The following is a 27772-nucleotide window of genomic DNA, read 5'->3' on the forward strand; positions in this document are numbered from 1 at the left end:
GGCTTCGCTGAATATTCATCAGCGCATGGCTGAGACAGCGCACGCCGGGAGAGAGCTGGATGGACAGCAGTGTCTCCGCCACAGGGAGCAGAGCAGGATGAGACATTTCGACATTTTTCAAGTTTGTCAGTGACGGAAAGCAGCAGCTGGACTCGGCTCGTCTCTCCGGCTTCACGCAGCCGCCTGAAAACAAACCGCCTCCTTTTAATGAGTTGTTTTACCTTCACGTCCAGTCCACAGAGCTACTGTCCATCCGTCCAGTGAGCTGGAGACCCACACAGACATCATGATGGACTCTATCTTAGACAGTTTAACAGCAGAGAAACTCTATCCGTCCGGAGGGACCAACCTGTTGGACCTGGAGGAACTCAGCGACGGAGATTTCCTCACTAATGTGGTGAGTCCTCCGTCCTCACATTTCCACATTTCCATATTTTCACGAGTAAAAAACTGTTCAGGTCGAGATGGTGTTTTATTTCTGCTTCAAGTCAGCTGTTTGCCTTTTAATCAAACGCACCTCCAGCGCCTGTTCCGCCTGGAGCCGGACCTCAGGAGGGCGGTGTAGTTATTAGATCCTGACAGACATCCGGGGCTCATACCCTGTGTGTGTGTGTGTGTGTGTGTGTGTGTGTGTGTGTGTGTGTGTGTGTGTGTGATTGTGTAAACTAAAATGTGAGACTGGGAACGCCAACACAGGCTGGCGAGTTACTATTTAACTTTGTGTGTGTGTGTGTGTGTGTGTGTGTGTGTGTGCATCACAGTATTAATTGGCTCTAACCTCCCAAACATGTTCTCAAGTTTTCCTAAATTAAAAAAAATATATCCCTTAATTAAGGCACGTTTTCCAATTCACTCCCAATCAGTATGTACTATTTGACATACTGTGATGTCTTCAACTCCAGCTGTATTTTTAATTTACTGCACTTAACTTCCTGCTGCAAAAATAATCTGAAAATCTTTGGTGCAAATCATCCCGGAGGGCCCTCAGAAACCACCTGTTTTCACCTGAGACGTCTCTTGAAGTTCAGTGCTCTGACTGTCACCGACCAACAGGACGTGATGGTGCAGCATCGTCAGAGAGGTGGTGCCACAGCCACAGGAAACGAGTACCTCTTAACCAAAAGTACAAACTACTCCATAAATAGTGAAAAGTCATCGTCACTTCCCCATAAAAAGAAACGAAGCTGTTGTTTCACGTGCAGTTTTAGGCAGCAGCGTGGATTACCGCCCCGTCCCGTTTCCAGGTCTGCTGGAGGTGTGCCGAGCTCCTCCGGCCTCAAAATCAATTAATTCACAAAAACAATCTGGACAAACTGAGAGCCGTTTCCCTGCTGCTGCACACCGAGGGGTTAAAACCACGGTATCCTGAACTGTGTCGGCAGGATCCTCTCTCTCTTTTTTTTTTTTTCCACTTTGTGTCATCCCCCCCTTCTCTTTTTTTTTTTTTTTTGGTGTGTTTTTTTTTTTTATTTTGTTTGACCGGCGCAGGTTTTTTGGGCAGACGTCTATTCTAGTCCGTGAGTCAGCCCAGTCTGCTTGTGGTTTGACTCCCCCTGTCTCTGTTCTAAATAAAGTAGTCCACTCTGCTGTGAAGCCACGAGGCTGGGCAGCACCACTGAGGACATGGGAAAGATGGCTGATGGCAGCATGGCGTGCTTCTAGTGATGAGAATCAAGCAATCTTTGTATTCTCCGTTCAGTGCTCCACAGATGTCATTGATGGACATAAAGGAGTTAACCTGTCAATTATTTGTGTTGTGGTTCGCCGCCTCTGTAACGGACATTTGCTCATGAATTAATTTGACTATTTGACAGGAGATTAAGTATTGAAATTAGTCTGCAGCTTTAATGTTGCGGCTAGAGTAGAATAGAAAACATGTCGGTGTGCATCTGGCTCCTTCAGCCTCTTTTGATAAAAGTCTTTTGTTGTGTCTTTGTGGTTAAAAAGTTGGAGGAGCCATTGATCGAACACAGAGAGACATCAGCTCAGAGCTCTTTAATCACGCGAACACACACTTCCTGCTCTGTATTTTGTTTACAGTACAGTGTGTGCCCCCTTGATCAACCAGGGGGAAGAAGAAAGACGTGACATCAGAGTTCATGATCACCTCTCTTCACACTAGAAACACGTTTTTCACCAGATAAAAGAAAACCGGATGAGGACCCGTATTAATCACAGCATCTCTTCATCTCACTCAGGAATCCGACTAAAACAAGTAAACTAAGACAATGAGTCCAGTGTCGGGACGGAGAGGACGTCCCACATGAGAGTGAATCACAATGTCAACACTAGGAACCATTTTAATGTCTGCGCATTACAGTTCCTATTAAGCGGCTTGCTTTGAATCCGATTCAGCGATGATTAGAAGCGCCGCTGACCTGTCGTACGTGGACGACGCAGCTCACCTGCAGCTCACCTGCAGCCTCACCTACAGCTCACCTGCAGCCTCACCTGCAGCCTCACCTGCAGCCTCACCTACAGCTCACCTGCAGCCTCACCTGCAGCTCACCTGCAGCCTCACCTGCAGCTCACCTGCAGCCTCACCTGCAGCTCACCTGCAGCCTCACCTGCAGCCTCACCTGCAGCCTCACCTGCAGCTCACCTACAGCCTCACCTACAGCTCACCTGCAGCCTCACCTGCAGCCTCACCTGCAGCCTCACCTGCAGCCTCACCTGCAGCCTCACCTGCAGCCTCACCTGCAGCCTCACCTGCAGCCTCACCTGCAGCCTCACCTGCAGCTCCATTAAACCCCGGAGGAAGTACGAGCAGGCCCGCAACCAACCATTTTCTCCGTGGTTGATTAATACGACGTTCATTTTGCTAACTGCTCAATTGATCTGCATGGCAGTGTCTCGTAGACCAGGGTGACGTGTGCGGGGGACGAAGCCCGTCGTAACCACGGTAACAGCGATGCCTCTTTTCTAACCGGTGCGTCTGAGGGGCAATTTTAGAGTATGAATGGAGCAGCGTACACAAACGTACAAATATTGTGACGTAGAACAACAGAATAATTTATTTATTGAAATAGTTTTATTCTAACGGCAAATAATTAAGTGTTTTTAAAAAAAATATATATTTTTTTTTTTATTTTTTTTTTTTATCAATATCGTTAAACTAATAGATTAATTGACAAATCACTGCAGCTCTCATTCCTTATGTATTTTTTTTAAATCGGTAAATGCACACATGTAAACACGCATGCACAAAGGCAGGTCAAGTGAGGACAGTGCAGGTTATTCACACTGAAGTTGTCATTGTGTTCTATTTGATTCTATTCTAGACTTTCTACTGATACACGCTTTCCTTTTCATCCCCTCATTTCACCTCCTCCTCTTCCTCCTCTCTTCTTTTACCCTCTTATTCTCCATCCACACTCTATTCTCTTCTATTTTATTCTTTTCTACTCCATTCAGACCCTGTACTCCAGCTTTAACTAGACGCACCCATCTCATTTGCATGCTCGTCGCCGATTGGCTAGTCAGCTGCGCGAAAGGAATGTTTGCAGGCATGCAGCAGTGTGTGTGTGTGTGTGTGTGTGTGTGTGTGTGTGTGTGTGTGTGTGTGTGTGTATATGTGTGTGTGTGTGTGTGTGTGAGAGAGAGAGAGAGAGTGTGAGAAGGAAAAATACTCTTCCACTGTTTTATTGGGAACTATAGCTCAGTTCATTTTTGTCTCATTGCACGCACACACACACACACACACACACACACACACACACACACACACACACACACACACACACACAGCTGCCTGCCCTCTCAAATGAAGTTCAAGTGAAGGCGAATGCAGCCAACCCACTGCAGCCACACACACACACCACATGCAGCCAGATAGAGTAGAGAGCATTGCCATTTTTTTTTTTTATGTGGCAGTCAGGATTACAGAATAATCAATGACATGATGTTTACAGGTCTCTCAGAATCACAATTTTATTTTACACTCCAAATAATCTCAACCAGTTCTGCAGTGTTTCATTTAATTTTTTTTTAAACCAAGTTTTAATATTTAATTTAGTACCTGAGGAAAAGTCTGCCTCGTGCAACGGAGGGAGATTATTTCACCTGTTTGTGATTTAATATGAAGAATGTTCCAGAATTAAAAGATTATGCTGGTGTTTTCATCACTTATATAATCAGGGGGGATTCATTTGAAGCTGATGTAATTGGACCTACATTGCCTGGCCTGCAAGTGTGCACTGTATGTATACTGCAACACCGATGAGATGGCAAAAATAGAGCGAAAATTGTGGCTAAAATCAACCGTGATGCAGCAGGATGTAATCACTGAGAAAACAGCTTCATGCAGAGCGGAAGTAGAAGGCGACGCCGTGTTTCCTGCAGCCTGGCGTCTTTAACTTCAGCTTTTGATGGGAAAGATCACAATTTATTTGTTCACGGCATCATAAACCTGCTTTCAACAGTCTTTTCATCAAATGGAAATGATTGTCGTCGAGGGTCTTGAAGTGCAAGACAACATTACTTAATTAAAGTTTTTTTTGTTCTTTCTTTTGGCCTTTACACGATGTTCTGCAGATTTTTTTACAATACTTTCCACTGCACAGTTTCCAGCCTGGTTCTCAGTAATCCGGTTTATCTCCGTGCTGTCCGGCATCACCGTGTCAGACAAAGTAAATATTCTCCCCAAACCTGGTGTAGGCGGCGGCTCCTCTTGGCCATGAGCGTCTCCCACTGACAAGAAGTTTGACTCCAACTCTGACCTGAACCAGTGAGGCAGCCAAATGAAAGGATAAGAGAGCGATGTGTTGAGACTCGACACTCCTCATTACAGCCATAACAGCGTTGCACTCTGCATTTATAATGACTCCCTGCATGTGTGTTTCCCAGCTCCCTTTGTGTGGTTTACATCTCAGCTCCGTCCCCCTAATGACACGCCAGCGACTGAAATAAGCTGTAAAAACTGTCAACTGCTTTTTAACGTGGTTTTCCTCCCTCGTGTGTCTCTTTTCCCAGCAGAGAGGGAAATGTTTCAGGTAATGACAGGTCCAGACCTAAACTCCTCTCCTCACAGCTGTTGCAGCATCAACTATCTCTCAGACATTCTGGGTCCATTAAACTTTCTGTCCTAATAACACCAGCCTTCTACTACGTCTCTGTTTATCTCTGTGATTCAGAGCACAAATGAGGCCAATAGTGAAATGCTAGAAGTCCTCCTGTGAATGTGAGGTAGTGCAGGTGTGATGCAGATTAGCATCAGCGCTGCATTCAGCAGGGAAATCAGCTGAATGTTGACCTTTTGTCTGAACAATGCCATGTTGGGACACGATTATCTTATGTTATCTGCATACATAATTTGGTATCTGCCAGGTGAATTAACCCTGCAGCTGCCACGGCAACGATTCGATTTTTATGCCTATATTTGGCAACAGCTCGCCTGCTGTTACCATTGCGACGAGTGTCGGGAGCTTCTGATCAATTTAATGATTACTTTTTGGCTGCAGTGTGGATTTATTTATTTATTTTTTTGGTTTCCCACAACGCAAGACATTGATCAGACACACTCCATCATCCACCCGTGTCCTTGCGGCTTGTTCAGGAGCCTTCATGTGAAACCCTCCTCCAGGTTTTGTGGCTTTAGGGCTCAGCCGCAGGGAGGAAACTGAGCGGAGTTTGTCCTCTCCAGCCCGGAGAGGCGAAAGGAAGCGCCGAGAATACCTGGCAGGTGACGGAGGAGGCAAAAAGTCGCCTTCGACGGGGTTGAGCCAAAAAGAGTCACAGCTGCAAATGTAGTGAAATATAAAGTGACAGGATCACTGCTGGAGCAGTAAAGTCCTGAACACTATAATAGAATAAGTAGAGCCACACGTGGTGGACTAATGCAGCTAATTTGAAGTCAAACATAATCATTTCTATTATGGACGTTTGTCTGCTTTCTCTCTCTCTCTCTGCATCTTTCCTATTATTACACCAATGAGGAAACGTCCCTCTGTTTATGTTCCAGCAGGGCAGTTTCATCGTGACCTATATTCTCCTGATGGGGCCGAGTTAAAGGGGGCACAGTCGAGGTTATTGAAATTGTTTTGACATTTAGTGCAGCAGGAGAACAAGGCTGCTCTGTCGGGATGAATGTGGGTGCGTTTGTTTATGAATGAGTGAGCGGTGGCTCGTGTGTGAAGGAGCAGGAGACTGCAGGAGGGCGTTCACACACATCATGTTGTCTCCTGCGGTGGAACTTGCAGATATCGATGTGGTTATTTGACTTGAATTGACTCATTTGCATCTCTCAGGATAGAAATGCAGAAAATAAGAAGTCGCAGTTGTGCACCTCCGGTAAATGTAGCGTATAGAGATGTCCGTTGAGCCTCCAAATCCCAAATCCTCCTCTCAACACAGTTTGCAGTCCAGTTTCAAAACATGTATTGTGCTTCTGTTTTTTTTTATTTTTTTTGCGCAGCATCTGTGTTCATTCCCTCAGTGTGCGTGTGTTTGTGTGTTCGTATGTGTGTGATCTTGCTCCACATGTTTTCATTCAGCAGCTGCATGCATCCCAGAGTTTCACAGCAGACACGCTTGACCTCTCACCCTCGCACACACACACACACGCACACACACACTCTGAGATAACTGCATGTGTGAAGTTGTGAACATGAAGTTGACATGTCTGAACAGTGTGTAAAGAATATTGCAGAACTTGATGCATTTAAAGACAAATGGTCTTTAAAAATCTTTCATATTTATTATTTTACACTTTCCACCACACGCCTTGAAGCTTTGATGTACGCATACATTAAAAAAAATAAAAATCATATACATGTAAATTCAGAGTTATATATGTAAGCTGTGTTGCTGGGTAGGTTGTGTGCTGTGGGTTTATCTGATGAGAGCAGAGGTTGTGAGATGGAAATCCAAAACAGCGAGCTAAAAGAGGCTAAAACTCCACAGAGCTTGAAGGGAACTGGAGAGTTTGGTTCTCTGTCATTGCAAGCTGCACATTTGATCTCCTGTTGCTATTGAAAATATTGAAGTTAGCCCTGCGTTTATTATCCCAGTCATGCTTTTTATTGTTGCTACTGGACTGATTTTATCTGCTGCGACATTTCTGCCAGATTTCAGAGAACAGCTTTAAGCTAATTTCCAAGAATAAAACATGTAAATCAAATTTTGTGTTTGTTGCTAATTAAATCACTCTTTGTCAGAGACATCCAACCAGATTGTGTGTGTGTGTGTGTGTGTGTGCGCGCACTTTTGTTCATCTTTTTTCATGTTTGCTCAAGACCAGGGTGACTCATATTGTGTGTGTGTGTAAAAAGCAGTGAAATCACAGCACCGTGCTGTCCCAGGCTTCCAGAACACCGACTCTCAGCTCGGTGACTCATTCATCCAGACTGAGACTTAATCTATCGATGCTGTTTCCCATCGACTGACTCGTCGTTTCATCAACACGGTCCTCGGCCGTCTCTTTTCTGACACGGAGCGATCGTCTGTAGCAGAACTGTAGGTCGAATGTTCGCTCGGTCAATCCACAGAAAACTGTTCCAGCTTTTCCAGTGTGAAGATTTGCTGCTTTTCTCTGTTTTATATCCGTATAAGCTGAATATCTTCCGGTTTTTGACAGTTGGTTCGAAAAAAATTTTTTATTTGAAGACAATATCTTGAATTTGGAAGCTGTATTTGGCCATTTACTCCCAAAACTACTCATCAATGACTTCTCAGTAGATTTATCAATATTGATATTAATAATCAATAATGTTCGCATTAATATTGTTTAAAGGTTGTATAAGACTTGATATATTCGTTGAATAACTCTTTGTCTCCTTGTTTCTATTCATGTGTTGCAGCCTTTCTCGGGTGACCAGATGGACGACTTCAGCAGTGAATTATTCAACAGTTTCTTTGATGACCATCTATTAGAGCGCCCCCTACTGGCAGACAGACCTTCACTCCTGCACCTTGACATGGACAGCAGCCCAGGTCAGCTCCGCTTTTATTATGAAAGGACAAAAATAGACACACCAAGCTCCCAGCAGCATTAAAATAATAGAACATGAATGGAAATATCACATGCAGGAAAGTTTAAATGCACTCAGGGTCATATCACAGGTTGTTCCTTCATTTAATATCCTGCTCTGAAATAATTTCAGGCCCAAGAAACTTCCAGAATATTCGCTCTGTACATCTCACAGTCCCATTTAGATGACCTTCTTGTTCCCTTGGAGAACCACCAGCAGCGCAGCAGCCAGTTGCTCCAACACAGAGCCAAGTTTTTGGGGTAGAAAAGACCCAAATCTCATTTCTTGGTTTGATTTGAAAGCCGTCTCGGTGACATCAACGTTGGCTGCTTTCCCCCCAGAGAGGTCACACATCGGGATACGAGAGCCCGTTTCTTTTGCCAAAGTTTGTGACTTCTGCAAAATCTCCAAAACACACCAGACCGACTTGTTTCTGGATCCTGGTGCTCGGAGTTAGTCCACCGCAGACTCTCTCTGTCGTCATCCCGCTGCACTGCTCGGCGAGCTCATCGCTGGAGACAAATCTGCATCCCGATCAGGCGTTGCCATGGTCACGGAGGCAACAAAAAGATCAGCAGAACGAATGAAAATAAATCGGCCCGTTATTATTATTATTATTATTATGTCTCAATAAGCGTCTGAGTCACTTTTACGCAAAAGTCTCGACAGCACTCTCGCGTCCAAATATTTCTGTAACAATGTCACGGCAGATTTGAAATGTAATACGAAGGCTGCAGCCACCAAGGCCGAATACGCACAGACAGAATTTATATGTGCATCTTTTTAACCTTGCCGACGCATTTATTTTCCGGCTGCATGGACGAACGCATGAAAAACACTTTACATACAGCGTGTTAGCCGCTGTGAGATGAGTCATTCTACGCGTGTACACTGTTAGACTTCACAAAATACGCAAGGACATTTATGAAGAGTCCTTGCTGACATGGGCGTCATTGAATAAAGCATCAATGGCAAAATATAACTTAATATGCATCGCTAATGAAGCCTGAAATAGAACTGAAAATGCTTCCTCCTTGCTCATTTCCCTGAAGGAGGATGGGGCGGTTTAAGGAGCTCAAACCCGGGTTGGGTCGGGTTATATGGATTGTGCACCTGCGTGAATATGATTGACTGTTCCCAGTGATTATATTGAGCAACCTAACGCCCAGCTTGGTCTGGATCTTCATCACTATTAGACAGGTGAACTCCATTTCCCATCCTTCTCAGAAAGCCTTTATAATCCCACAGATATCCAAGCAGAGCACAGCTACTCTTTGAGCGAAGACTCCGCCCCCCAGAGCCCGGCCCTGTCGATCAAAATGGACCAAGAGTCTGGTAACGTTCATGTTTTCATAGTTAATGCTTCCAGCTGAAACTCTGCTGCTGATGTTTCGTCTCTGTCACTCGAGCTGTCCCGGCTTATCTGCTCCGCTCAGTTTTCTGTCTCATAGCATGCAGCCTGACCCTTGTCTGTCAAATATGATCCACTGCGACTGGCTGCATCCACTGCCTGTCACGCGTACCGTGTGAGGGTCTAGTATATCGTAAGCGGCGCCTGTAGGAGCACGTCTCTACTCCCTTTCCGACTCCTCATTATCTCCTCCCGTCCTCCTCTCTGTCTCTGTCTGTACCTGTCTGTCTTCCTGTATGTCTGTCTGTCTGTCTGCGCTCCGTTTGTCCCGGGGATCCTGCTGTCTTAGCAGCAGGATCCCTTTCTGAGGCAGTTTTCCTCCAGCTAAGCCCTGCCCACCTAACACACACACACACACACACACACACACACATACACACACAGACCCACACAACACTATGACAAGCATATGGTTTTAAGTCTGCAGCGTTAGCCGAAGCCAGCGGAAACTCTCTCTCTCTCTTCGGTCAGGTTATCTCTCTCTCCTGTTTTCTATTTCTCTGCCTCTCTGTCTCTTAATCCAATTAAATCCCCTTTATTAGTATGACTATCAGATGACCAGCATTTCCAAAAGACCACATTTAACTCGCTCAAATAAAATAAAAAAAATATGTGTTCAAGTTTTCAGTACAATAGAATATTTATTTGGATTGTATTTTGCTCTTCAGAGAGATTAAAATAATGTCAGACTGTTGTGTTAGAATCACTTCAGTGAATCCAGATCCAATATAAAGTTTGGTTTTAATTCATGATGCCAAAGCAAACAGGAAGTTATAAAACGCAAAGTAACATTTTAAAGCAACTTCAACCTTATATGCTTTTGGGCAGCTTTGATTTGGAGGTCGTTTATGTTCTATAGTTTTTCTGGTTCAGTCTGCAGTTATATAACTGTCAGCTCACATATGGTACACACAAACACAAACACGCATCATATGGATTTGATATTAGATGCTTTATTGTTGTCCTATGACCTGCTTCTACATGAAGCATAAACTGTGGTATTTACAGGCACTTCCTCCGGTTTGTTTTGGTTGGTCCTTGCATAAAAGGACCATTCCTCTCTATAGTTGCAAGAACATAATGTTTATGAGCTATATTTATTTAACTTCTGAGGCAGATGATTTTAGCACGATATCACTGTTTGGATTCTAGCAGCATTGTTTTTGAATGCCTTTTCTATTCAGAGACCTGCATACAAAACAGACCCTCTAAGACGATATGAATATTTTTGTGTTTTTCTTTTCTTGTAACAACTTCTCGCTCTATTTTGCTGTTTACGTGAAGAGGTTTTAAGTTTCTAAAAGGTCTCCATTAGGGTTGGATTATTTTCCTTGACTTTTCCCAGGATTCTTAGCCAACGAATTAAATTGCATTTAAACCCAGAACTGATAATTAATCATAAAATGGTTTGATTCCCTGTTTTCCACCACATCTTTTTAACCGTGACATGGTTAGTCTGGAGAGGGAGGCCAAAGTGTTTTACTGTGTGCAGCTGCAGCATGGATAAATAAGCATGCATACATCCACTTTTGACTTGTTATGTCAGCGGTTTCATGACAGAAGCATTATTCCTGGCCGGTAGTTGGAAGATTTGGGTGTTGAAAGCAGCTCTGCGATCTGATTTGGGGATGAAGACCGGGATGCTGCCATCTTGGCATCAACAGCGTTTTGATGAGACTGCTGCAGCTGAAACAGCATCACTGTAATAAGGACATTTCAGGGTTGTACTTATGCATGCAGTTCCATACGCTTCGAGAAGGAGACTCTGTTTCAGTACAGCTACAAGAAGCACAAGCTAAAAATCCTGGAAACTTGCAGGCATTTTTCCTGAAACCGCAGAAGTATCTGGCGGGTTTTGTCCATAAATACTCGTATATCAGTTCCCAGTATTGAGCTCTAATCTCCGGTGAAGCTCCGTGCAGACTTCAGAAGAGCACTTTTGCCAAGGATCCTCGAGTACGCCGGCTTTTCCCCAAACCTTTTTAGCATCCAGTGCCGGTCAGAGCAGCTGCTCATCTGTCAGGACGAGTCAGGTTAATAAGGCACCGAGGGATGTTAGAAGGTTCTGACCTTTCAGAAGCCCAGCAGGCTCTGAATCGGAGAATTTGTGGGTGTTTTGTTGGATAACAATACTGTCAGCAACTTAGAATTACAGGTTGTGTAGAACAGTAGATGCTCCGATCGTTTATCAGATATCCACTCCATTGCGTATTTTGAATTTGAATACCAACACTCCTGCCGTGGTTCATATAGCTTATAAAAATGAACTCAAACATGAGTTTGTTGTTATGGCTTGTTTAGGGGCTTAGTTTGCCTCCATGTACTCATAATATACAAAAAACACAGCTCAATATGTTTTATATAGAAACCTGGCAGCTCGGCTTATAGTAGTTTGATCAAATATAGTTTTATTTTGGAAAGTGCACCATATAAGATCAATATAAACAAAAATAGTGAATGTGTTAGAAGTAAAAAGGGCCGCAATATTATGATAATAACATAACAATACAGTAAGTTAATAATAATAAACTTTATTTGTATAGTGCCTTCTACAAAACAGTTTGACATTAAAGCAGATATAAAGGAACATAAATACATGTCAAAATGTTATTGAAAAATAGAAAAAAAATGCATAAGAACAAATAAAAAGACATTAATAGAATACGATATATAGTTATAATATAGAATCAAGGAAGGAAGCAAGCAAGTAACCATATAAGACCCAGAGAGCCTCATATCTTCTCAATTCTCAACAAATTTGGATTAAAATGTCCAAAGATCTACGGCCACATGCAGTGGTCGTGGTGTTTGTGGCCCCCGGAGGAGTTACCTGCTTTATTGTTACTGCTGGCCTCATTCTTTATTTAGTGATGTGCCACCTCCATAGTGCTGACAGGACAACAACACAAAACGATCTCACCGTGGTCATTTTAAACACATCACATACTGTACTATCGACGCTTGCAGTGAGTTTTCGGCGTTTCTTCCCCCCTCTCAGCCTGTGGTCTGAGCTGCTCTCGTTCACTCAAAAGAGAAGCTGTGTGTTTTACTGCAGCTCCCACCGCGCTGATCCATCTCGTGTTTTTAATACTTCTGCAGCCCCACTGAGATCAAACGCAGCTGCCACCTCTCCTGCATTAACCCCCCGGGACGAGTGCCCGGATCCTCTGGTCATTAACACTCAGGATTTCTTACCTGGGCTTCCAGCAGTTTACCAACACAGCCAGGGAGACTTCGTTTTATTAACAACAGCCAGAGAAATTCAATAAAGGGGGACAGAGAGGATCAAATCAGACTTTTTATTTCTTACATTCACAGCATCTTTTATAGTTTATACGCAGTGGACAGAAATACAGAAAGGATGTCCGTTTAATAATGCAGCTATTGCAAGTAATATATTTAATTTTGAACTGTGTGGTATGTGAACTCTGTTCATTAACTCTTTGTTGTTTAGAAAATGTCCTCTTGTTGGTAAGGACAGTTCAGTATAAAGAAAATTTAAATTCTGTCATGTATATACTCGCTAATGTGCACTTTAATAGCAAATTTGACTTGCAATTATTTCTGTCCATAAAATGCTGAATGATCCTTGACTGCATGTAGCTGATACCTTTTTATTTTGAGCACCAAATGGAGTAACATTTTTGTATACATTACTGTCTTTAGAAGTACCAGACTGGCCGCACATGGACGGGACAGTTTTCCGATACGTCCGCTAACAGCTCACAGCTTCTGGTATTCATTAAATTTTGGTGTTAGAGGGCTTCCAGTCTGGCCCCGGCTTAACGAGGGCGGGAGCCTTAACGAGAATCAGGCAGCAGCGGGACCGGCCTCATTAAGAGAGGCTTCTGAGGCTCCTTCTGATAGAGACCATGCTGGGAAATAATGGAGCCACCCCAAAAAACAACATTTTTAAACTGAATCTATCTTTTCTGCACTCGCTGACTCCCCTGAGAGGTTTCAGGCTCGCCGTGCTCATCGGTGACCTTAGCGACAAGTGAGTGTGACATCAAGGCGAAGCGGGTGGAAAGATTTGAACCAAAACAAAATAGATCTGGAGTCAATGCAGCTGATGATAATTTCTGATATTGACACCGCACCTGTCGACTGGAGGTTTTCCTCAGACAGGAGCCTCAGGGATTGTCTTTCAGGACGGCCTGTGTCTGTGTCCTCCTCTGTGTCTGTCCTGATCCCTTCTGCAGTGATGGACAGGATAACGAGACAGGCGACCGGCGCGCGCACACACACACACACACACACACACACACACACACACACACACACACACACACACACACACCACTCCCCTCCGCTTCCACCCAACACACACAGCTTGTAAACTTCAGAGCGTTTTACCAGCAGCACGTTGCTAGGTAACCAGGAGGTGATTAACGTGACGTTCACAACTGACACACACACACACACACACACACACACACACATTGCAACTGCTCTCTCCCCAAGCACCATGGGAGCCTTTTGGTTGTGTTGTTGTGTGTTTGTGTGTTTGTGTTGTGACAAACATCAAAGTGTCTCATATCCATATCTTCATGCTGACTTGATGAAACTCCTCTCCCTCCTTTTACTTGCTGTTTAACCCTTTTAAATCTCATGTCATCGTTTCACTTTTAAACTCTTTTAATGTCTGACTTTTGCCTAATGAGTTTCCTTTTGAGCAGCTCACCTTTCAAAAGGGGCCTTAATTCAAAGCATATGCAGTTAACCAGCAACTCTGCTCGACCCACTGGTCCAAATAAACGGGACGTTTTGCTGTGCAGCCACAAATACATGACAGACAAAATATGAACAAAAGATGCTCTTTTATGAATTAAAAAGTCTCTCCCAGACTTATTACAGCTGTTGAAGACATTGTCCTGTATGTTTGTATTCACAGGCTGAGTAATACCTTGCATGGCAACTAAACTGGTGGAAATTCTCCTTTTTAAAGCCACCTGTGGAAAGATTGAAGTGGAGCTGCAGGGGAAAGGCCACCAAAACATTTAAATTTGAGATTATGGAAGACTATTGATTGCAGCATCTGGACGCTTAAAGGGTAAGCTGGACCGTGTTGTCGAGGAAAACCTGGAAACAACCAAATCTGGAGCATTGGGCTGATAAACAGCTGCTGCAGGTCGTACCCTGTGCAGCTCTCCAGCTAACTTTAGTAATCCAGGAGGCATGACGCCGCCCTGCCAGTGGGTTTTCCTCAGGCCTCCTTTGAGGAGCAGATTCATATCCTGTAAAGTTCCCAGTATTCAAAAATGATGGAAAAGCCCGCAGAACAGCGTCTAAATACTGAGAGTGAATGAATGGGATGAAAAGCGTCGTCCGGTTCTTTCAGCTCACTGGAGTTCCTTCTCGACTCTTCCGTGGTCCTCGTCGATTCTCGTTAGCCGGAGAGAAGTTGACGTTAGATCCACAACAAACATCCGTCCCGGCGAGCTTTGGACGTCAGAGGTCGTCTCAGGAGGTTGGCTGACTCCAGGAGTGCCCGTCTGTAGCTTCTCTGCAGCTCCGCAGTGGCACTTAAGTCCCTGAAAATACTTTCTACGGCTGGCAGTAGACTAAACAATGACGGACCTGTGAGATGCTCTCAGAAATACAGTAAATCCACTTTGTGTTTTGGTGACCCTCCTTTTGAAATTGCACTCTGAGGTGCACTCGATTATGCATATTTTCTCCCGTGTTTAAAGGCGGTGACTCTTTCTTTGCTCGGGAGGGATTTTGAAGACGAGCTGCTGGTTCAGCCCATTTTTTATTTCAGGGTTTACTGTACACACTCACTGGAGACAAATTATGCACCACAGTTGCCAGAGCAACGTTGTCCAGCAGCCTGTAATCACCAGCCTTGTCAGGAAGTGTTCAAATATTTTTGGGAAGCCCTCTTAAAGTGTGATTTGTAAGCTGCCAGTCGTTTCCCATTGGAAGACCTACAGCAGAGCTTCCCCGAAAAGAAATCCGGTTGTGGAAATCGGCTTCACTTTAGTTCTTTATAGTTTCTGTAAAGGACAGGAAGCTGTTCTCGGCTGGAATTTAGGTTTGATTATTACCATGAACGTGGTCATTTATTAAATGATATTTGTTATGAACTTGGAAATTTGACAAATAAATTACCGCTCAGTTGCAATCAAGTAGCTTTTCAGCTCTATTAGAGGATCTTGTATGCAGAAATTCCCAATTCCTATTGAATAAAAAGTGGACAAACTGTTGAGCAGAATTAACTGAAGTAACTTGACTTTATGAAATCATTTTTTTTTTTCTTTAGAGTTCGAGTGGAGCTTCAGTCAGGACCTGTCGGCCATCTTGGTGAAACAGGAGGAGCCTGATGTGGGTCAAAGGTTAGATCCTCAGCCTCTGGAAGGCCCGCCTCTAATATTAGGCCCAGCCCCTTCACACAGTGGATCACCATGGAAACACTCGGTTGGCATCCATCTGGCCTGTTTCTCAACATCCAAAAACGCTACGAATGACGTTGTCGTCGATTGTTTACGTGTTTGTTGTTGTTGTTGTTGCTGCTGCTGCAGGAGCGGAGTCCAGATGATGTGAAGCCAGTCGCCATAAAAGATGAACCCAGAGAGATTGGACAGTACCTCAGCCTGCCCAGCGGTACACACACACACACACACACACACACACACACACACACACACACACGTGTTAGCAGGGTGTCACAGTTCGGCTCAAACTAACACAAATGTATGAAATAATCAGATCAAACCTTAAGATAAAGGGGGAGCTCGTTCCCTGAACTTGTCTTGTAAGGCAGAGCTTACTCTCAGGCTGCAAAAGACTTTAAATAATGTTTTTGAGATGTCAGGATCCATCAGTCCGACCTGTTTTCATAGTTTCATGCAACAGTTTAAAGGAGAATTAACGTCTTTCCTTTTTTTTTTTTTTTTTTCTTTAAGATGACGCTCTCCAGCTCCCGCCCACCCCTCCCAGCAGTAACCACGGCGACAGTGACGGCTCTCTGCCGCCCTCCTCCCCGCACCTCCCTCTGCCACCGTCCTCGCCTCAACCACAACAGAGGCCAGGAGGTCGCGCCTCTTCCTCCTCCTCTTCCTCCACAGCCATCTCCTCCTCACCTCTCCTCACTGCACCACATGTGAGTCAAAGAGCATCTTTCTGACGATGCTGATTCTACAATACATGTGACCGATTCAATTTTCTACCAAAAGTTTTAGGTTTTATAAAATCAGAAATGAAGAAAACTGTGTCTGCAGGCAAGAAATCGTTTAAAATTAGGCTTTTTAGGCTGAAGGTTAAATTTTATAAACAAAGATCACTAAACCAAACACCATTTTATTTTTCCATAGGCGAAAATAAATTCACATATTTACTCTAAGCTGGTAAGTCATCTAATAATTTACATTTAGGCTGCATACTAGTTCTTGTTCTGTTGAAATCTAAAAGTCAAATCCATAAATCAGACACTTAATGGTAGGGTGGAAGATTTGTGCATTATATTATACATAAGAACTGATGATCGGTTAAATATAATAGTTACAGAATATGTCCTTTGGTCGTATAATTTGCTGACCAAATGGGTCAGACTCAATGAAAGTCAGAGAATTCCTCGTCTGTCTGATTCAGCAGCTCCTTGTCTGAACAAATGATTCACATTCGTGCTCGGAGCATAATTTAATTTCTTATGACCAGATGTTTGTACAGAACTGCTCGATGTCAGCAAAATGTTTAATTTGGTAATGACACAACTGGACAGCCGTCAAATCACAGCAGGAACCTGAGAGTATTGTTTTTGTACCAGGATGTAACATGACCCTGTTTTGACATCATCAATAAATGAAGGTATGACGAAGTTTGAGAATTCACCAGTATTTCCACCGTGATCTCTTCTCCCAGATGAGTGTTGTGGTTAAGATGCTTTATGATTCACTGATGGTGCTTGATTGTGCAGAAGCTGCAGGGTTCAGGACCCCTGATGCTGACAGAAGAAGAGAAGAGGACCCTGGTTGCCGAGGGTTACCCGGTACCTCACAAACTCCCTCTCACGAAGAGCGAAGAGAAGGCACTGAAGAGAGTCCGACGGAAGATCAAAAACAAGGTAAACACTCACAAACATCAGCTCTTTACACCGTCAGAGACAGAAACACGATCGTTTTTCCTCCTCTTGTATTTTGGTTCCTGACTCAGAAAGATCAAAATGTTTGTGTGTTTGTCGACTCAAGATTTCAGCTCAGGAGAGTCGGAGGAAGAAGAAAGAATATGTGGAATGTCTGGAGAAAAAGTAAGACTTGGAAACAAGCTTTGTCTTTATTTTTCCACTGCTTCTGTTTGTCTCTGTCACTTTATAATCTCCAAACCATTAAAGTTCCTTTTGATTATATTACTAGTATATCAGCAGTCATTATTGTTTAGCAGAGTCCGATAAACGGCTAAATACTAAGAGTCGGTGCTGAAAATGCTTCTACAGCTGGCGACATGCTGCATCTTCATCCATGAAATGAATGAATGACTTTTCTTCCTCTTCTCTGAGCTAGCGATGTATTTAAGGGCGTTTTGGCTTCGCTCCAGAAGGCCGCCATGTCGGCCACTGAGGTGACTCTGACCACAGGCATTTTATGCACAAACCTGTTTGACCTTAACGTGCATTGTCAGTACAGGAAAAAAAACAACCCAAAGAGATAAAAGATTGAGCTTTGTAATGCTGAAGTGAGCTTGGCAGTTGCAGTTTAGTTGAGAGCCAGAGTGTTTTTCTTTTTTTATTTAGAGGTTTTTCCAACAGACACACAGGCTGTGCAGGGGATTAAAAGTGGAGGCATGTCTTTGTGGGGTCAGGTACAAATGCCCGACGGACGTATAATACCTCCAGGATGTATTTCATAAGCATTTGGATTCATTAAAGACCAGCAAAAGTTGACAGAAACTTCTTCTCCTCTCTTTCCTGTGTTATTCTGGCCGTTCCTTGCTGTGGCAGGACTCCAATAACCTGCTGAACACATGGGCCAAACTCACTGACTCCCCTGACGGGGACAGTGAAAGTGAAAATATCTGATTCACTGCTTCCATCGTCCCGAGTTATGAGAATAGAGGTTACGAAATAGGCCATTATTAATCCCATTAGAGAAGGGGTGAGAGTTGTGTCTGAGCGCAGCGTCTTTTAACGAACTAAGGAGGTGTGTGAAAACAGAAATCCATCTTTCTATATCCTCTTTGTATTTTTTTTTTTTTTTTCAATCATGGACATAAAGACGGGATTATTGAACGATCCCCGAGAGAGAAAACAGCAGGACGACTCTCTGAAAGGAACGCAGACCATTGAGCCGCATTCAAACCAAACATACAAGCAGATCAGGAAGATTATGACGAAAAGAGGACGAGATTAGCAAGATGTTAAATTCACAATGGGGATCAACAGGATTAGAGGGAGATGACAGAGGGAGGAAGAGAGAAAGAGAGCCAAGCATCGCTCATTTTCCCTCTTCTATCATCCATCATCTTTTTTTTTCTTCTCTCTCTTCCAACTGTGGATCCATCTGGATATATCTTCTCTAAAATTTGATCTGTAGTGGATCTAAATTTCAAGTTAACCGTTTTAATTTGCTCGTAGGCGTGCAGTTAACCCCCTAAAGGTTTTGGGGTCCTTAGAGGCGCTGCCATGATCCTCCAGCGTCTTTGTTTCTGATGAGAGTAACAGTAAATAAACGTATTGTGTGTGTGCAGAAATGAGACCAAAATCTATATCTGTGTTTGCATCAGGGTGGAGAGTTACACATCAGAAAACAGTGACCTGTGGAGGAAAGTAGAAAACCTGGAGACTGCCAACAGGTGAGGTTTACACACACACACACACACACACACACACACACACACACACACACACTACTATTAGTCCCGATGTTTGGATGATCATCACTGAAAGCAGTCAGCAAAAAAAGAAAAAAATGCAGCCTGATAAACCAAAAGCTGAAAATGTGTGTTGCATCAGAGTTGGAGGAACTGGGTCTTATTTTTTTTTCTCCACTCTGTCCTGGAGAAAAAAGGATTATTATAACTAAAAGCTGCAAAACTGTGACCAAGCTGAAGTTGTGTAGTCTTAAAAAGCCACATAGGTTATGACTGCAGGTTACACACATTATACTCCGTGTTTAAAACCTCTCAGAGTGTCAGACTGAGAGAATTATAGGAGCCTAAATTTGATCTGCTCCATGAGCAACGTGAGGGCTCACCAAGCTGCCTTTGTCTCCTCTGTTATTATAACAATATGAAACCAATCTGCTATTATCCTGGGGTGGGTGGTTAGATGGGTGGGTGGGTGTGGAGGGCCTAAAGAGGGAGGGTGGGTGGGTAAAGAGGGGAGGGAGGGGGCTGTCTCTGTCTGTCTGTGGCAGCTTCAGCCTGTCATTAAAGTGGCAAGTTAACAGTAGCTTTCATCATGGAAGGCAGCCCCCTCCCTACCCGCAGCACACACACACACACACACACACACACACACACACACACACACACACACACACACACACACACACACACACACACACACACACACACACACACAGCGATGAATATGTTAAACCACCACATGAAGGAACAATGAGTTGGCACCAAGCGGGGAACATGAGTCAGCACTCAGCACGTTCACTCTCGTAAAGTTCAGAGATTATATACGGGTCAAAAAAAGGTTTAAAAGAATGGACTAAATTTAAACTCCTGGTTTCTAAAAATTACCCAAATGCAGTTATTAGTGGTCATTTTCTTCTGCGTGCAGAGTTTTTTCTTCATATCTGGGTTTAGCGCTACGAGTTTATTAGTGCTACAAGAATAACTCTTGTATAATGTAAAAGGTTTGAGTTGTATTTTTTTTTTTAAAAAGTCTCAAATATGGCTCAGGATATGTTTAGTTTAGCACAAAGACTGGAAGCAGAGGGAAACGCTTAGACTCCCTTTGGCAAAAGTAAATACCTCTCAATTTCATGTTTTCTTTTGATGCAATGATTGAAATTCTCCATCGTGGTGAATATTTACAAACAAATACACACACATTCAGGGACATTTTGTAAATTCTGTGTATTTTAAGCAGCAATAACTTCAGCTGTAAGTCATTGTGGTTTCCCTTCAAAGAGCCGCTGAGTGATGCTGGTCAGTATCATCCCATAAGAGTTTATTACAGCTGGCAAGTTACAATTTCTGTGCCACATTCTGGGTCATGTCGCCGACTCCGGCACGTAAATATAAAACATTACATGTGGCAACAGGCCGACTGACAGGTTTAGTATCTGACTGACAGGTTGAAAAGCTCATTGTCCGCTTGACTTTCAAACTTTTGAAAGTCTTCACTGACGTTCTCGGGGCTGTTTCACGGCGCGTTGGTCAGACTCTGGTTCTTTGTCTCCACTTAGTGGTCGCAGTCTGTCCTCACAGCCGCCGACAGCTCATACCATCATCACCCTGCTCCCCAGATCCCACCGATCCACCGTTTTCTAGTGGTTTCACTGGTGCGCTGCGTCCAACTCTGCAGCACTCTTTACTTTCTTTGGCCGGCCGACAAAACAACCGTGAGTCGGGTGGTCGAAATTCACTTTGACGCACAATAAAACCAATAAGTGGAACCGCGTTCTGGTGGGACACGGTCCATCTTCGGTGAAATGAAATACGTCTGAGTGTGTGTGTGTGTGTGTGTGCGAGTTAAGCTGTGTGTTTGAACTGTGGGCACAAACGCCCCGAGGTTTCTCTTCCACTAATAATCACACGTTAAGCTCCAAAACCATCTTTAACTTCACCGTCCGTGAGATTATATTGAAATACAGGAATTTAACCGGTTGCTCTCACGACCAAAAATAACACTGAATTGTACTCGTCATCCTCTTCTCTCCACCTGTGAGACGACTCTCTGCCCTTCATCCCCTTTAATGTGTCTTTAATGTCCCCGTTTCTGTCTCCAGGTCTCTCCTACAGCAGCTCCAGAAGCTGCAGTCGCTGATTTCAGGGAAGGTCGTCCCTCGTTCATGTAAAATGGCCTCAACTCAAACAGGAACATGCCTCATGGTGAAATATTACTCTTGTTGTTCAGCATACATGTGAATATTGTTGTTGTTATTACAGAGGACTGTATTTACCTCTGGCCAGCGTTTCACCACATTCTCCAATGTCTTATTAAAATGAGTGTTTGGTTGCTCCCTGTGTGCAGATGATGGCCGTGTGTTTCGTCCTGGTGTTGGGCTCCTTCTCGCCCTGCCTCTCTCCCCTCTCCTTGCTCAGCCACACCTCCTCTTCCTCTCACTCCTCCCCTTCCTCTCATCCTTCTCCGTCAGCGGACCTCTACACCACCAGTCAGGGTAGGTCCACAGGAATGTTCAGTACGCGGCAACTTCTTCAGCGGCATTTCTCCTTATCGTTAGTTATCGCATTTACTATTTATAATTACGTAAATAATGTATTAATTCATAGTTAAAGCGCTCATGCGTCCCGTTACATCGGCCTTCAAAATAAAAGTACACGATGAGTGCATTTTGCCAGCTCGTAGCTCATCTCAAAGTTATTCCTGGACTTAAAGTTTTGACTTTCATTCCTCGCTGCATTCCGCTTCCCTATAAATTCATTCCTTTAACCGCTCACCCCTGGGAAACCCGGGCCCAAACCAGAGGTTAGGCTAAGTACCACTCCCTCCTGCCAGCAACCATCCTCTGAGCAGTGAGGGGAGAGCTTTGATAGACTGCAACCATCTAAAATTGACTGTATTGCCCTGCAACTGTCTGGGGAGGAAAAAGCAAGAGTAGAAGTTGTTATCGTTTAAAGCTCAACTGGTGGCGCCAACAGGCTACAGTGCTTATTACTACCAACAGTAACAAAGGCTAAATGAGGCACACACACAAAAAAAAAGGCTGATATTCATGATTTTTCATGTCTAAAAGTGAATTATAATGAGTGTATTACAAATATTCAATGTATCGGGCCATAAAATATCACCTTTGCAGGTGATATTTTAGATTTTAATTTTGAAAGCTCTTTATCGTGACAGAAAAGGATGATCGCTGATAAGAGGTCGGGAAACGTTATCATTCGGACTAACAGTCCTAAATACAGAGTATAACAATATGAAACAAAGAATAATAGAAAATCCTGACGGCAAAGAAGCTTGAAATGGAAAATAATTGTGAATTAGGTCTGACAGGAAAGGCACACGCCTACTCTTACATTTCTAGAAAACATTACGCGTTCAGCACAGTGAATATTACAATTTACACGAGAATGAGAACCTGTGTGTTTGTGTTGTAGTCCGTTCCCGCAGCCTGCTCTTCTACAATGAAGGGTCTCCTCTGGAGGACAGCTTAGTGCCGTCAGAGGGGGAGAGGCTACAGGCAGAAGGCCGATCCCACATCCAGCCGGGCCGATACGCGGCTGACGCCAACAGCAACCAGACGACCGGGCCCGAGTTAGACCGGAGGTACGGACAAACCGGTGCTGCGATGTTCACACGCTGCGTGTCACGCGTTGATTAACCGGCTGCCTCTCTCCTCTCCTCTCCTCAGAGAAACAAAGCCAGACGGAGGTGCTGAGTTTTTCTGACACAGCCTGACTCCCCCTCACATGACTTCTCACCTCGGACCCCTGAAAAAAAACAAAAACGCTCCAGATCGCTGAAATCAAGTCATACCAGCATCCAGCTGGACTCGAACCTGCCTGTGTGTACGCCACTCTTGTTGTCGTCATCGTCATCATCATCATCATCATCATGCTCTTCATCACCCTCCACAGCTGCTATCCTGCCTGTACGTACTGCTTCACCCCTCTGCTTTAAAACACTCTCTTATACTTGAATATTCTTGGTTTTAAATGGACCTTCTTGGTGGACTTTCCATTCTTCTGCACTAAAAATTTAAGTTTGATTTAGAATCTGTTCATATTCAGATCAAACAAACTGGATGGGCATTTAGTTTAAAGTTTCCCTGCAAACACATGGTAGCGCTAATGAAACCTAAATTAAAAGAAGCTCCTGAAGACTTACGGATTCGACAGACATATGAGCCACTAAAGTTGTGATTAGAGACAAAGCATATTGTCTCATCGTGTTATGACGGACCTTAAACGGATATTAGCGAACACAAATGCTTCTGTTTTCAGAATCATCTTCTTTTTGTCCCCACAAGTGCAGTGTAGTGTTGTTGTTGAGAGGGAAAACAGTGTAACTTAAGAGCATTATGGGTAATGTAGTTCAAAGAATAAGACACCTTTTACCTTTTGAGAACAGAAATACATATTTATGAAACCTTATAGACCTCCACTGTGCAAATCTAGTTTTTGTATTTTACTTACAAGACACTTTCGATGCACCACATCGGATCAATCACATATATGAATAATAAAGGGCTGCAACCAACCTATCTTGGTTATCAATATATTTATCATTTGTTATTTTTTTGGTTGATCGATTAATCACAAAGCCTGGAAAAGGCTTCAAATATTAAAAATTATCCAACATTTAGATAAAGATAATCAATTTGAATGATCATAAAAATGTTTTTATAAAATACCTTAACGAATCTGGACCCTGAAAGAATTTGGCATTTTCATAACTGACTTGCATGCTGGAGTTTAAAAGTTAACACAAGCTGTGCCATTTTAAAAGTGCCTTTGAACATGACGCCTAATGCCCACGGATGTTAACATTAGTCTCACCAGATTACAGTTTGTTTAACTTCTCCGGGTTTTTAAGTGATATTCTATCATCGTAAAAACAGATTAATGGACAAGATTTATTTGGGCGAAACCTTTCCTTTCACATGTTATTGCCGTGTTGTGGCACAGCAGTAAAAGTTTTGCTGCAAAGTTGTCGATGCCTGACGAAGATCAAAACGTTGCAGATAAATGAAATTATCTCGTAGCTGTCGGTGCAGTATGCAGATTTCTGTCTGACTTCCACAACAACACATGTAACGCCAGCTGTTTTTCAAAAACAAATTTAATTCTGACCAAAATTCTGCTTCGTTTTCACATTTTCATACCAAGGGACCATAAAGAGGTTGGGAAACGTGACATAAAAGTATTTTTATGGAGTTATAAATTGTATATGTAATATATTTGCAGCATCAAAAAAAAGAGCATATTTAATTTATGCACAAAAAAAAAAAATACCGAATTTGTTTTTAAAGTAAGTTTTATCTTACGGTCTGTTTTTTTTTTTTTTTTTTTTAAATAATGTTAAAAAAAATATACAAAAATACAACTTATAATATATTCTGAGCATCAAAAAAGAGCATATTTATTTTATGCAAAAAAAAAAAAAGAATTGTGTGTTGTGTTTTGGCATTTAGGATGATGTGGAGTTTTACATGACAGCTTACATGCTGATTGGTGGAGTGTAAAGCTTTGACATGATCTGTTTATGTGTCTTTTAACTGTAATACAGTGTTTATGTTTCACTGCTGTCGCATGAAAGTCTCTGAGGGTCTTATTCTGCTCCAACGTGGTTTTAACATCATGAAACCGTAAAAAAACAAACTATTTTTTTTTACCGCAAAGTCTCAAGACCTAAAAACCCAAATAAATTGATTTTAAATAAAACAAAAAAGTTAAATGTTTTCTGTAATGAATCCAGAATGTAACTTAGCAACCTGATACTAAATGTGCTCATGCGACAGCAGTGTGTGTGTTGTATTTATTCCTGTTTGTAGAAAGTGTGTATATATTGATGAAGCCAATCAGGGGACTAATTACATTCCAGGAAGTAAAATACCACTAATTTTGATTACTCTATAATTTGATTGAACACTATGAAATGTTTTTTTTTTTTCACGTTTTTATGTCACCACTTTTCTGACATGAGAAAAACAATAATTGTCCCTCAGAAACAACAACAACAACAACAACAACAACAACAATTAAATACCATGGTATTCCTTCAAAATAAAAGCAGATGTTTCAGTGTTCCACTCCAAAAGCCTTTAAGGAAGAGTTCAGGCTTATAAAACACAGCAATTTGATGTGCAAAGCTTTACAGTTAATCACAGGTTTTCTGCTTTTTCTTACTCATGTCCGTTTCATTTCGTCATGCCAAGTGTGCACAAAAACTTCATGTGACTGCAGCCACACACCCCGTCATCCTCACCCGTAAGTCTTAATGCACCAGTGTACATAAATAATGACAACTTCATGTGCAGTTGTTGTAAATAAGGGCCTTGTTTTTGTATTGTGACATAGTCCAAGATTTTAACCTGTGGAGATCTAATAGAGAAGAAGGGGGGGGAAATCAGTGGATCTTTTTTTTTTTTTTTTTTTTTTGAGGGGGGGGGGGGATTTTTCCATTTGTAAAGAAACCTGGACGACGCAGCAGCTGCACACAGTTCAAACTGCAGTAAAACACCAGGAGGTGCTTGATTATTCCAACCTCTCCATGAATATTTGGAAAATATTTGAATGTCCCGGGGGAATAATCCAGCGCCTCACAGGGAGTTATTTTGAAATGTGTTTGGATCCATCGTTGTTTTGGTTTGTTGTATAGCGCCTTGCATGTTCCTCCATATATACCGATGTTATCTTAGTATAGTCAGTAGAGTAGAAACAAGCAAAATATTAAAAAACTGCATCAGCAACACGCGTGTCAGTGGACTTTTTTTGTTTTGCCTTGAATGCGTGTTTTGATTTCTCAGTCCTTGACCTCGATTATGAAGTTGCTTTAGCTGAAGTGTTTGAGTATGAGCTGTTTCCGGAGGTCCTCTGCCTGGGTGTCCCGGTCCTCCGGTCTCTGTTTGAGGCCCCCGGGCTGCTCCAGAGGCTCCGTCCTCTCCAGAGTCCAGGCGTCGAGTCCGGACTGCAGCGAGGCGTTGTGGAGGACGCAGCAGGCCAACAGGATGGACGAGCTCCTCTCTGGAGAATACTGCACACGGGAGACGACGGACAACGTCAGCGAGCCTGCAGCTGTTCAGTTTACGTTTCTGAATTCTTGATTTGACAAACAAAAACGGTCAAATTTCGAGTAGACTGGAATACCTGTAAGTATCCTTTGGTGCCATCCAAACACCTGAATCTGGTCTGGATGGCTCTGAAGGTTCGGTCCACAATCTCGTGCGTCTCCGTGTGGGCCAGATTGTATCGAAACTCCGCGGGGGATTCGGGGCAGTCCACCGGGGTCATCAACCACTTCCTTATAGGGTAACGACCGTCGCCTAGGAAACGGAAACCCCTTTTTTAACATCGGCCCTCCAAAAACCACGAGCAAAACGGGCCAACTCTGAAATGCCATCATCTCACCGAGCAGCCAGCCGTCCTCGGTGTCCTGCAGCTGCTTGCGGAGACCGGACCTCTCCAGGACGACCGTGTCCCGGAGTCCGCCGGGCCAGTGCGTCTCCGCGCTGAGCAACAACCCTCGGGCGTCGCACACCAGCTGACAGGCCACCGAGTGAAAGCCCTTCTTGTTCACGTACGACGAGTCTTCACTGTTCGGAGCTTTGATGGCGACCTGGAGGAGAAGAAAAAGAGGGATCAGGTTCCTTCCTCCCGAAGAAGAAGACGTACTGAGGACGCGGTCATGCAAAAGAACCTGAACGCAGTCCAGCACCCCCAGGACTCCTGGAAACCCGGCAACCCTCTGAAACTCCTGGAAGGACTGCTCCCGACTGGACGGATCTCTGCTGGGAAAAACGGCAATAACGCTCTGATGACACACTGACAGTGGAGGTGTTGGTCGTAGCCGCAGAGCATGCTGGGAACTTCCCAAACGCACTTGTTGAAGGTGATAAACTGGGCGGCTTTCTCCACCAGGGCTCTGGTCACATTGGACACGCATCTGGACATGGACGCCTGGCTGATCCCGATCGTGTCCCCCATGGAGGTCTGGAAGGAGCCGGACGTGTAGAAACCCAACGCGGCCAGCACCTGGACCTCGGGGCTGATGGCTCTGGACCGCTGAGTCCGTCTGCACAGAGCCTGGTGCACACACACACACACACACACACACACACACACAGTAAATAACAAAGACATGAAACCGAGTCATTCACTGGATTTGAGTCTGAGGATCAGGACACCTCTCTGAGTAACTCCACCAGGTACAAGATGAAGTCTCTGGGGAAGCCGAACTGCGTGAGGAGGAAGTTGTCTGGTACCGAGTCCAGGTCGAAGCGGTCCAGGGTCTTGTGTCCTCGGCCGTGCAGGAGAAGATCACAGTCCAAGATGGCTATAGAGATGGCCATGCTGCGGGACAGACGACATTCATATCTAACTATCAGCTCTGCTTTCCTTCCTTCTGCACAACAATGCAGATGCGTGAAGCTGCAAATCAAACTGCACGAACGACTCGTTTCTTTTACATAATAAAAGACTCCACTCTTACCTTCCTGCAGCATTTGTTCACGACAACAAGCCGCCGGAAGGTCTCGCGTTAACCCGCAGCTTATATCCGCAGATTCGACAGAGCGAATTTTGTATTATGTATGAA

General features: G+C 43.7%; 2 protein-coding genes across 7 annotated transcripts; one reads left to right on the forward strand and one right to left on the reverse strand.

The window, feature by feature from the left end:
- Window positions 1-60: 60 nt before the first annotated feature.
- creb3l1 (cAMP responsive element binding protein 3-like 1) lies at window positions 61-25928 on the forward strand. Of its 2 annotated transcripts, none has more exons than XM_069163856.1 (13): window positions 61-397; window positions 7797-7929; window positions 9216-9302; window positions 15644-15798; window positions 15903-15984; window positions 16287-16483; window positions 17297-17443; window positions 17568-17626; window positions 19099-19167; window positions 21282-21384; window positions 21527-21674; window positions 22615-22783; window positions 22869-25928. In XM_069163856.1, the coding sequence occupies exons 1-13, from the start codon at window positions 287-289 to the stop codon at window positions 22903-22905; spliced, it is 1497 nt and encodes a 498-aa protein (XP_069019957.1). In that variant the 5' UTR covers window positions 61-286; the 3' UTR covers window positions 22906-25928. The 2 variants fall into 2 exon arrangements, with proteins under 2 accessions (XP_069019957.1, XP_069019958.1); XM_069163857.1 differs by lacking the exon at window positions 61-397 and adding an exon at window positions 7376-7452.
- On the reverse strand, window positions 24281-27726 carry harbi1 (harbinger transposase derived 1). Of its 5 annotated transcripts, none has more exons than XM_069163862.1 (7): window positions 27668-27726; window positions 27363-27528; window positions 27059-27261; window positions 26876-26963; window positions 26587-26794; window positions 26326-26501; window positions 24281-26212 (listed from the first exon to the last, which is right to left on the reverse strand). In XM_069163862.1, exons 2-7 carry the CDS (start codon window positions 27525-27527, stop codon window positions 26012-26014), a joined length of 1041 nt encoding a protein of 346 aa, XP_069019963.1. In that variant the 5' UTR covers window position 27528; window positions 27668-27726; the 3' UTR covers window positions 24281-26011. The 5 variants fall into 5 exon arrangements, with proteins under 5 accessions (XP_069019963.1, XP_069019962.1, XP_069019961.1 ...); XM_069163861.1 differs by having other exon boundaries at window positions 26876-26966; XM_069163860.1 differs by having other exon boundaries at window positions 26587-26963.
- Window positions 27727-27772: the final 46 nt, after the last annotated feature.

Source organism: Embiotoca jacksoni, unplaced genomic scaffold (assembly GCF_022577435.1).
Source record: "Embiotoca jacksoni isolate LCO1_2020_lvr unplaced genomic scaffold, fEmbJac1.0.p SCAF_30, whole genome shotgun sequence".
In the NCBI taxonomy this organism is placed as follows: Eukaryota; Metazoa; Chordata; class Actinopteri; family Embiotocidae; genus Embiotoca; species Embiotoca jacksoni.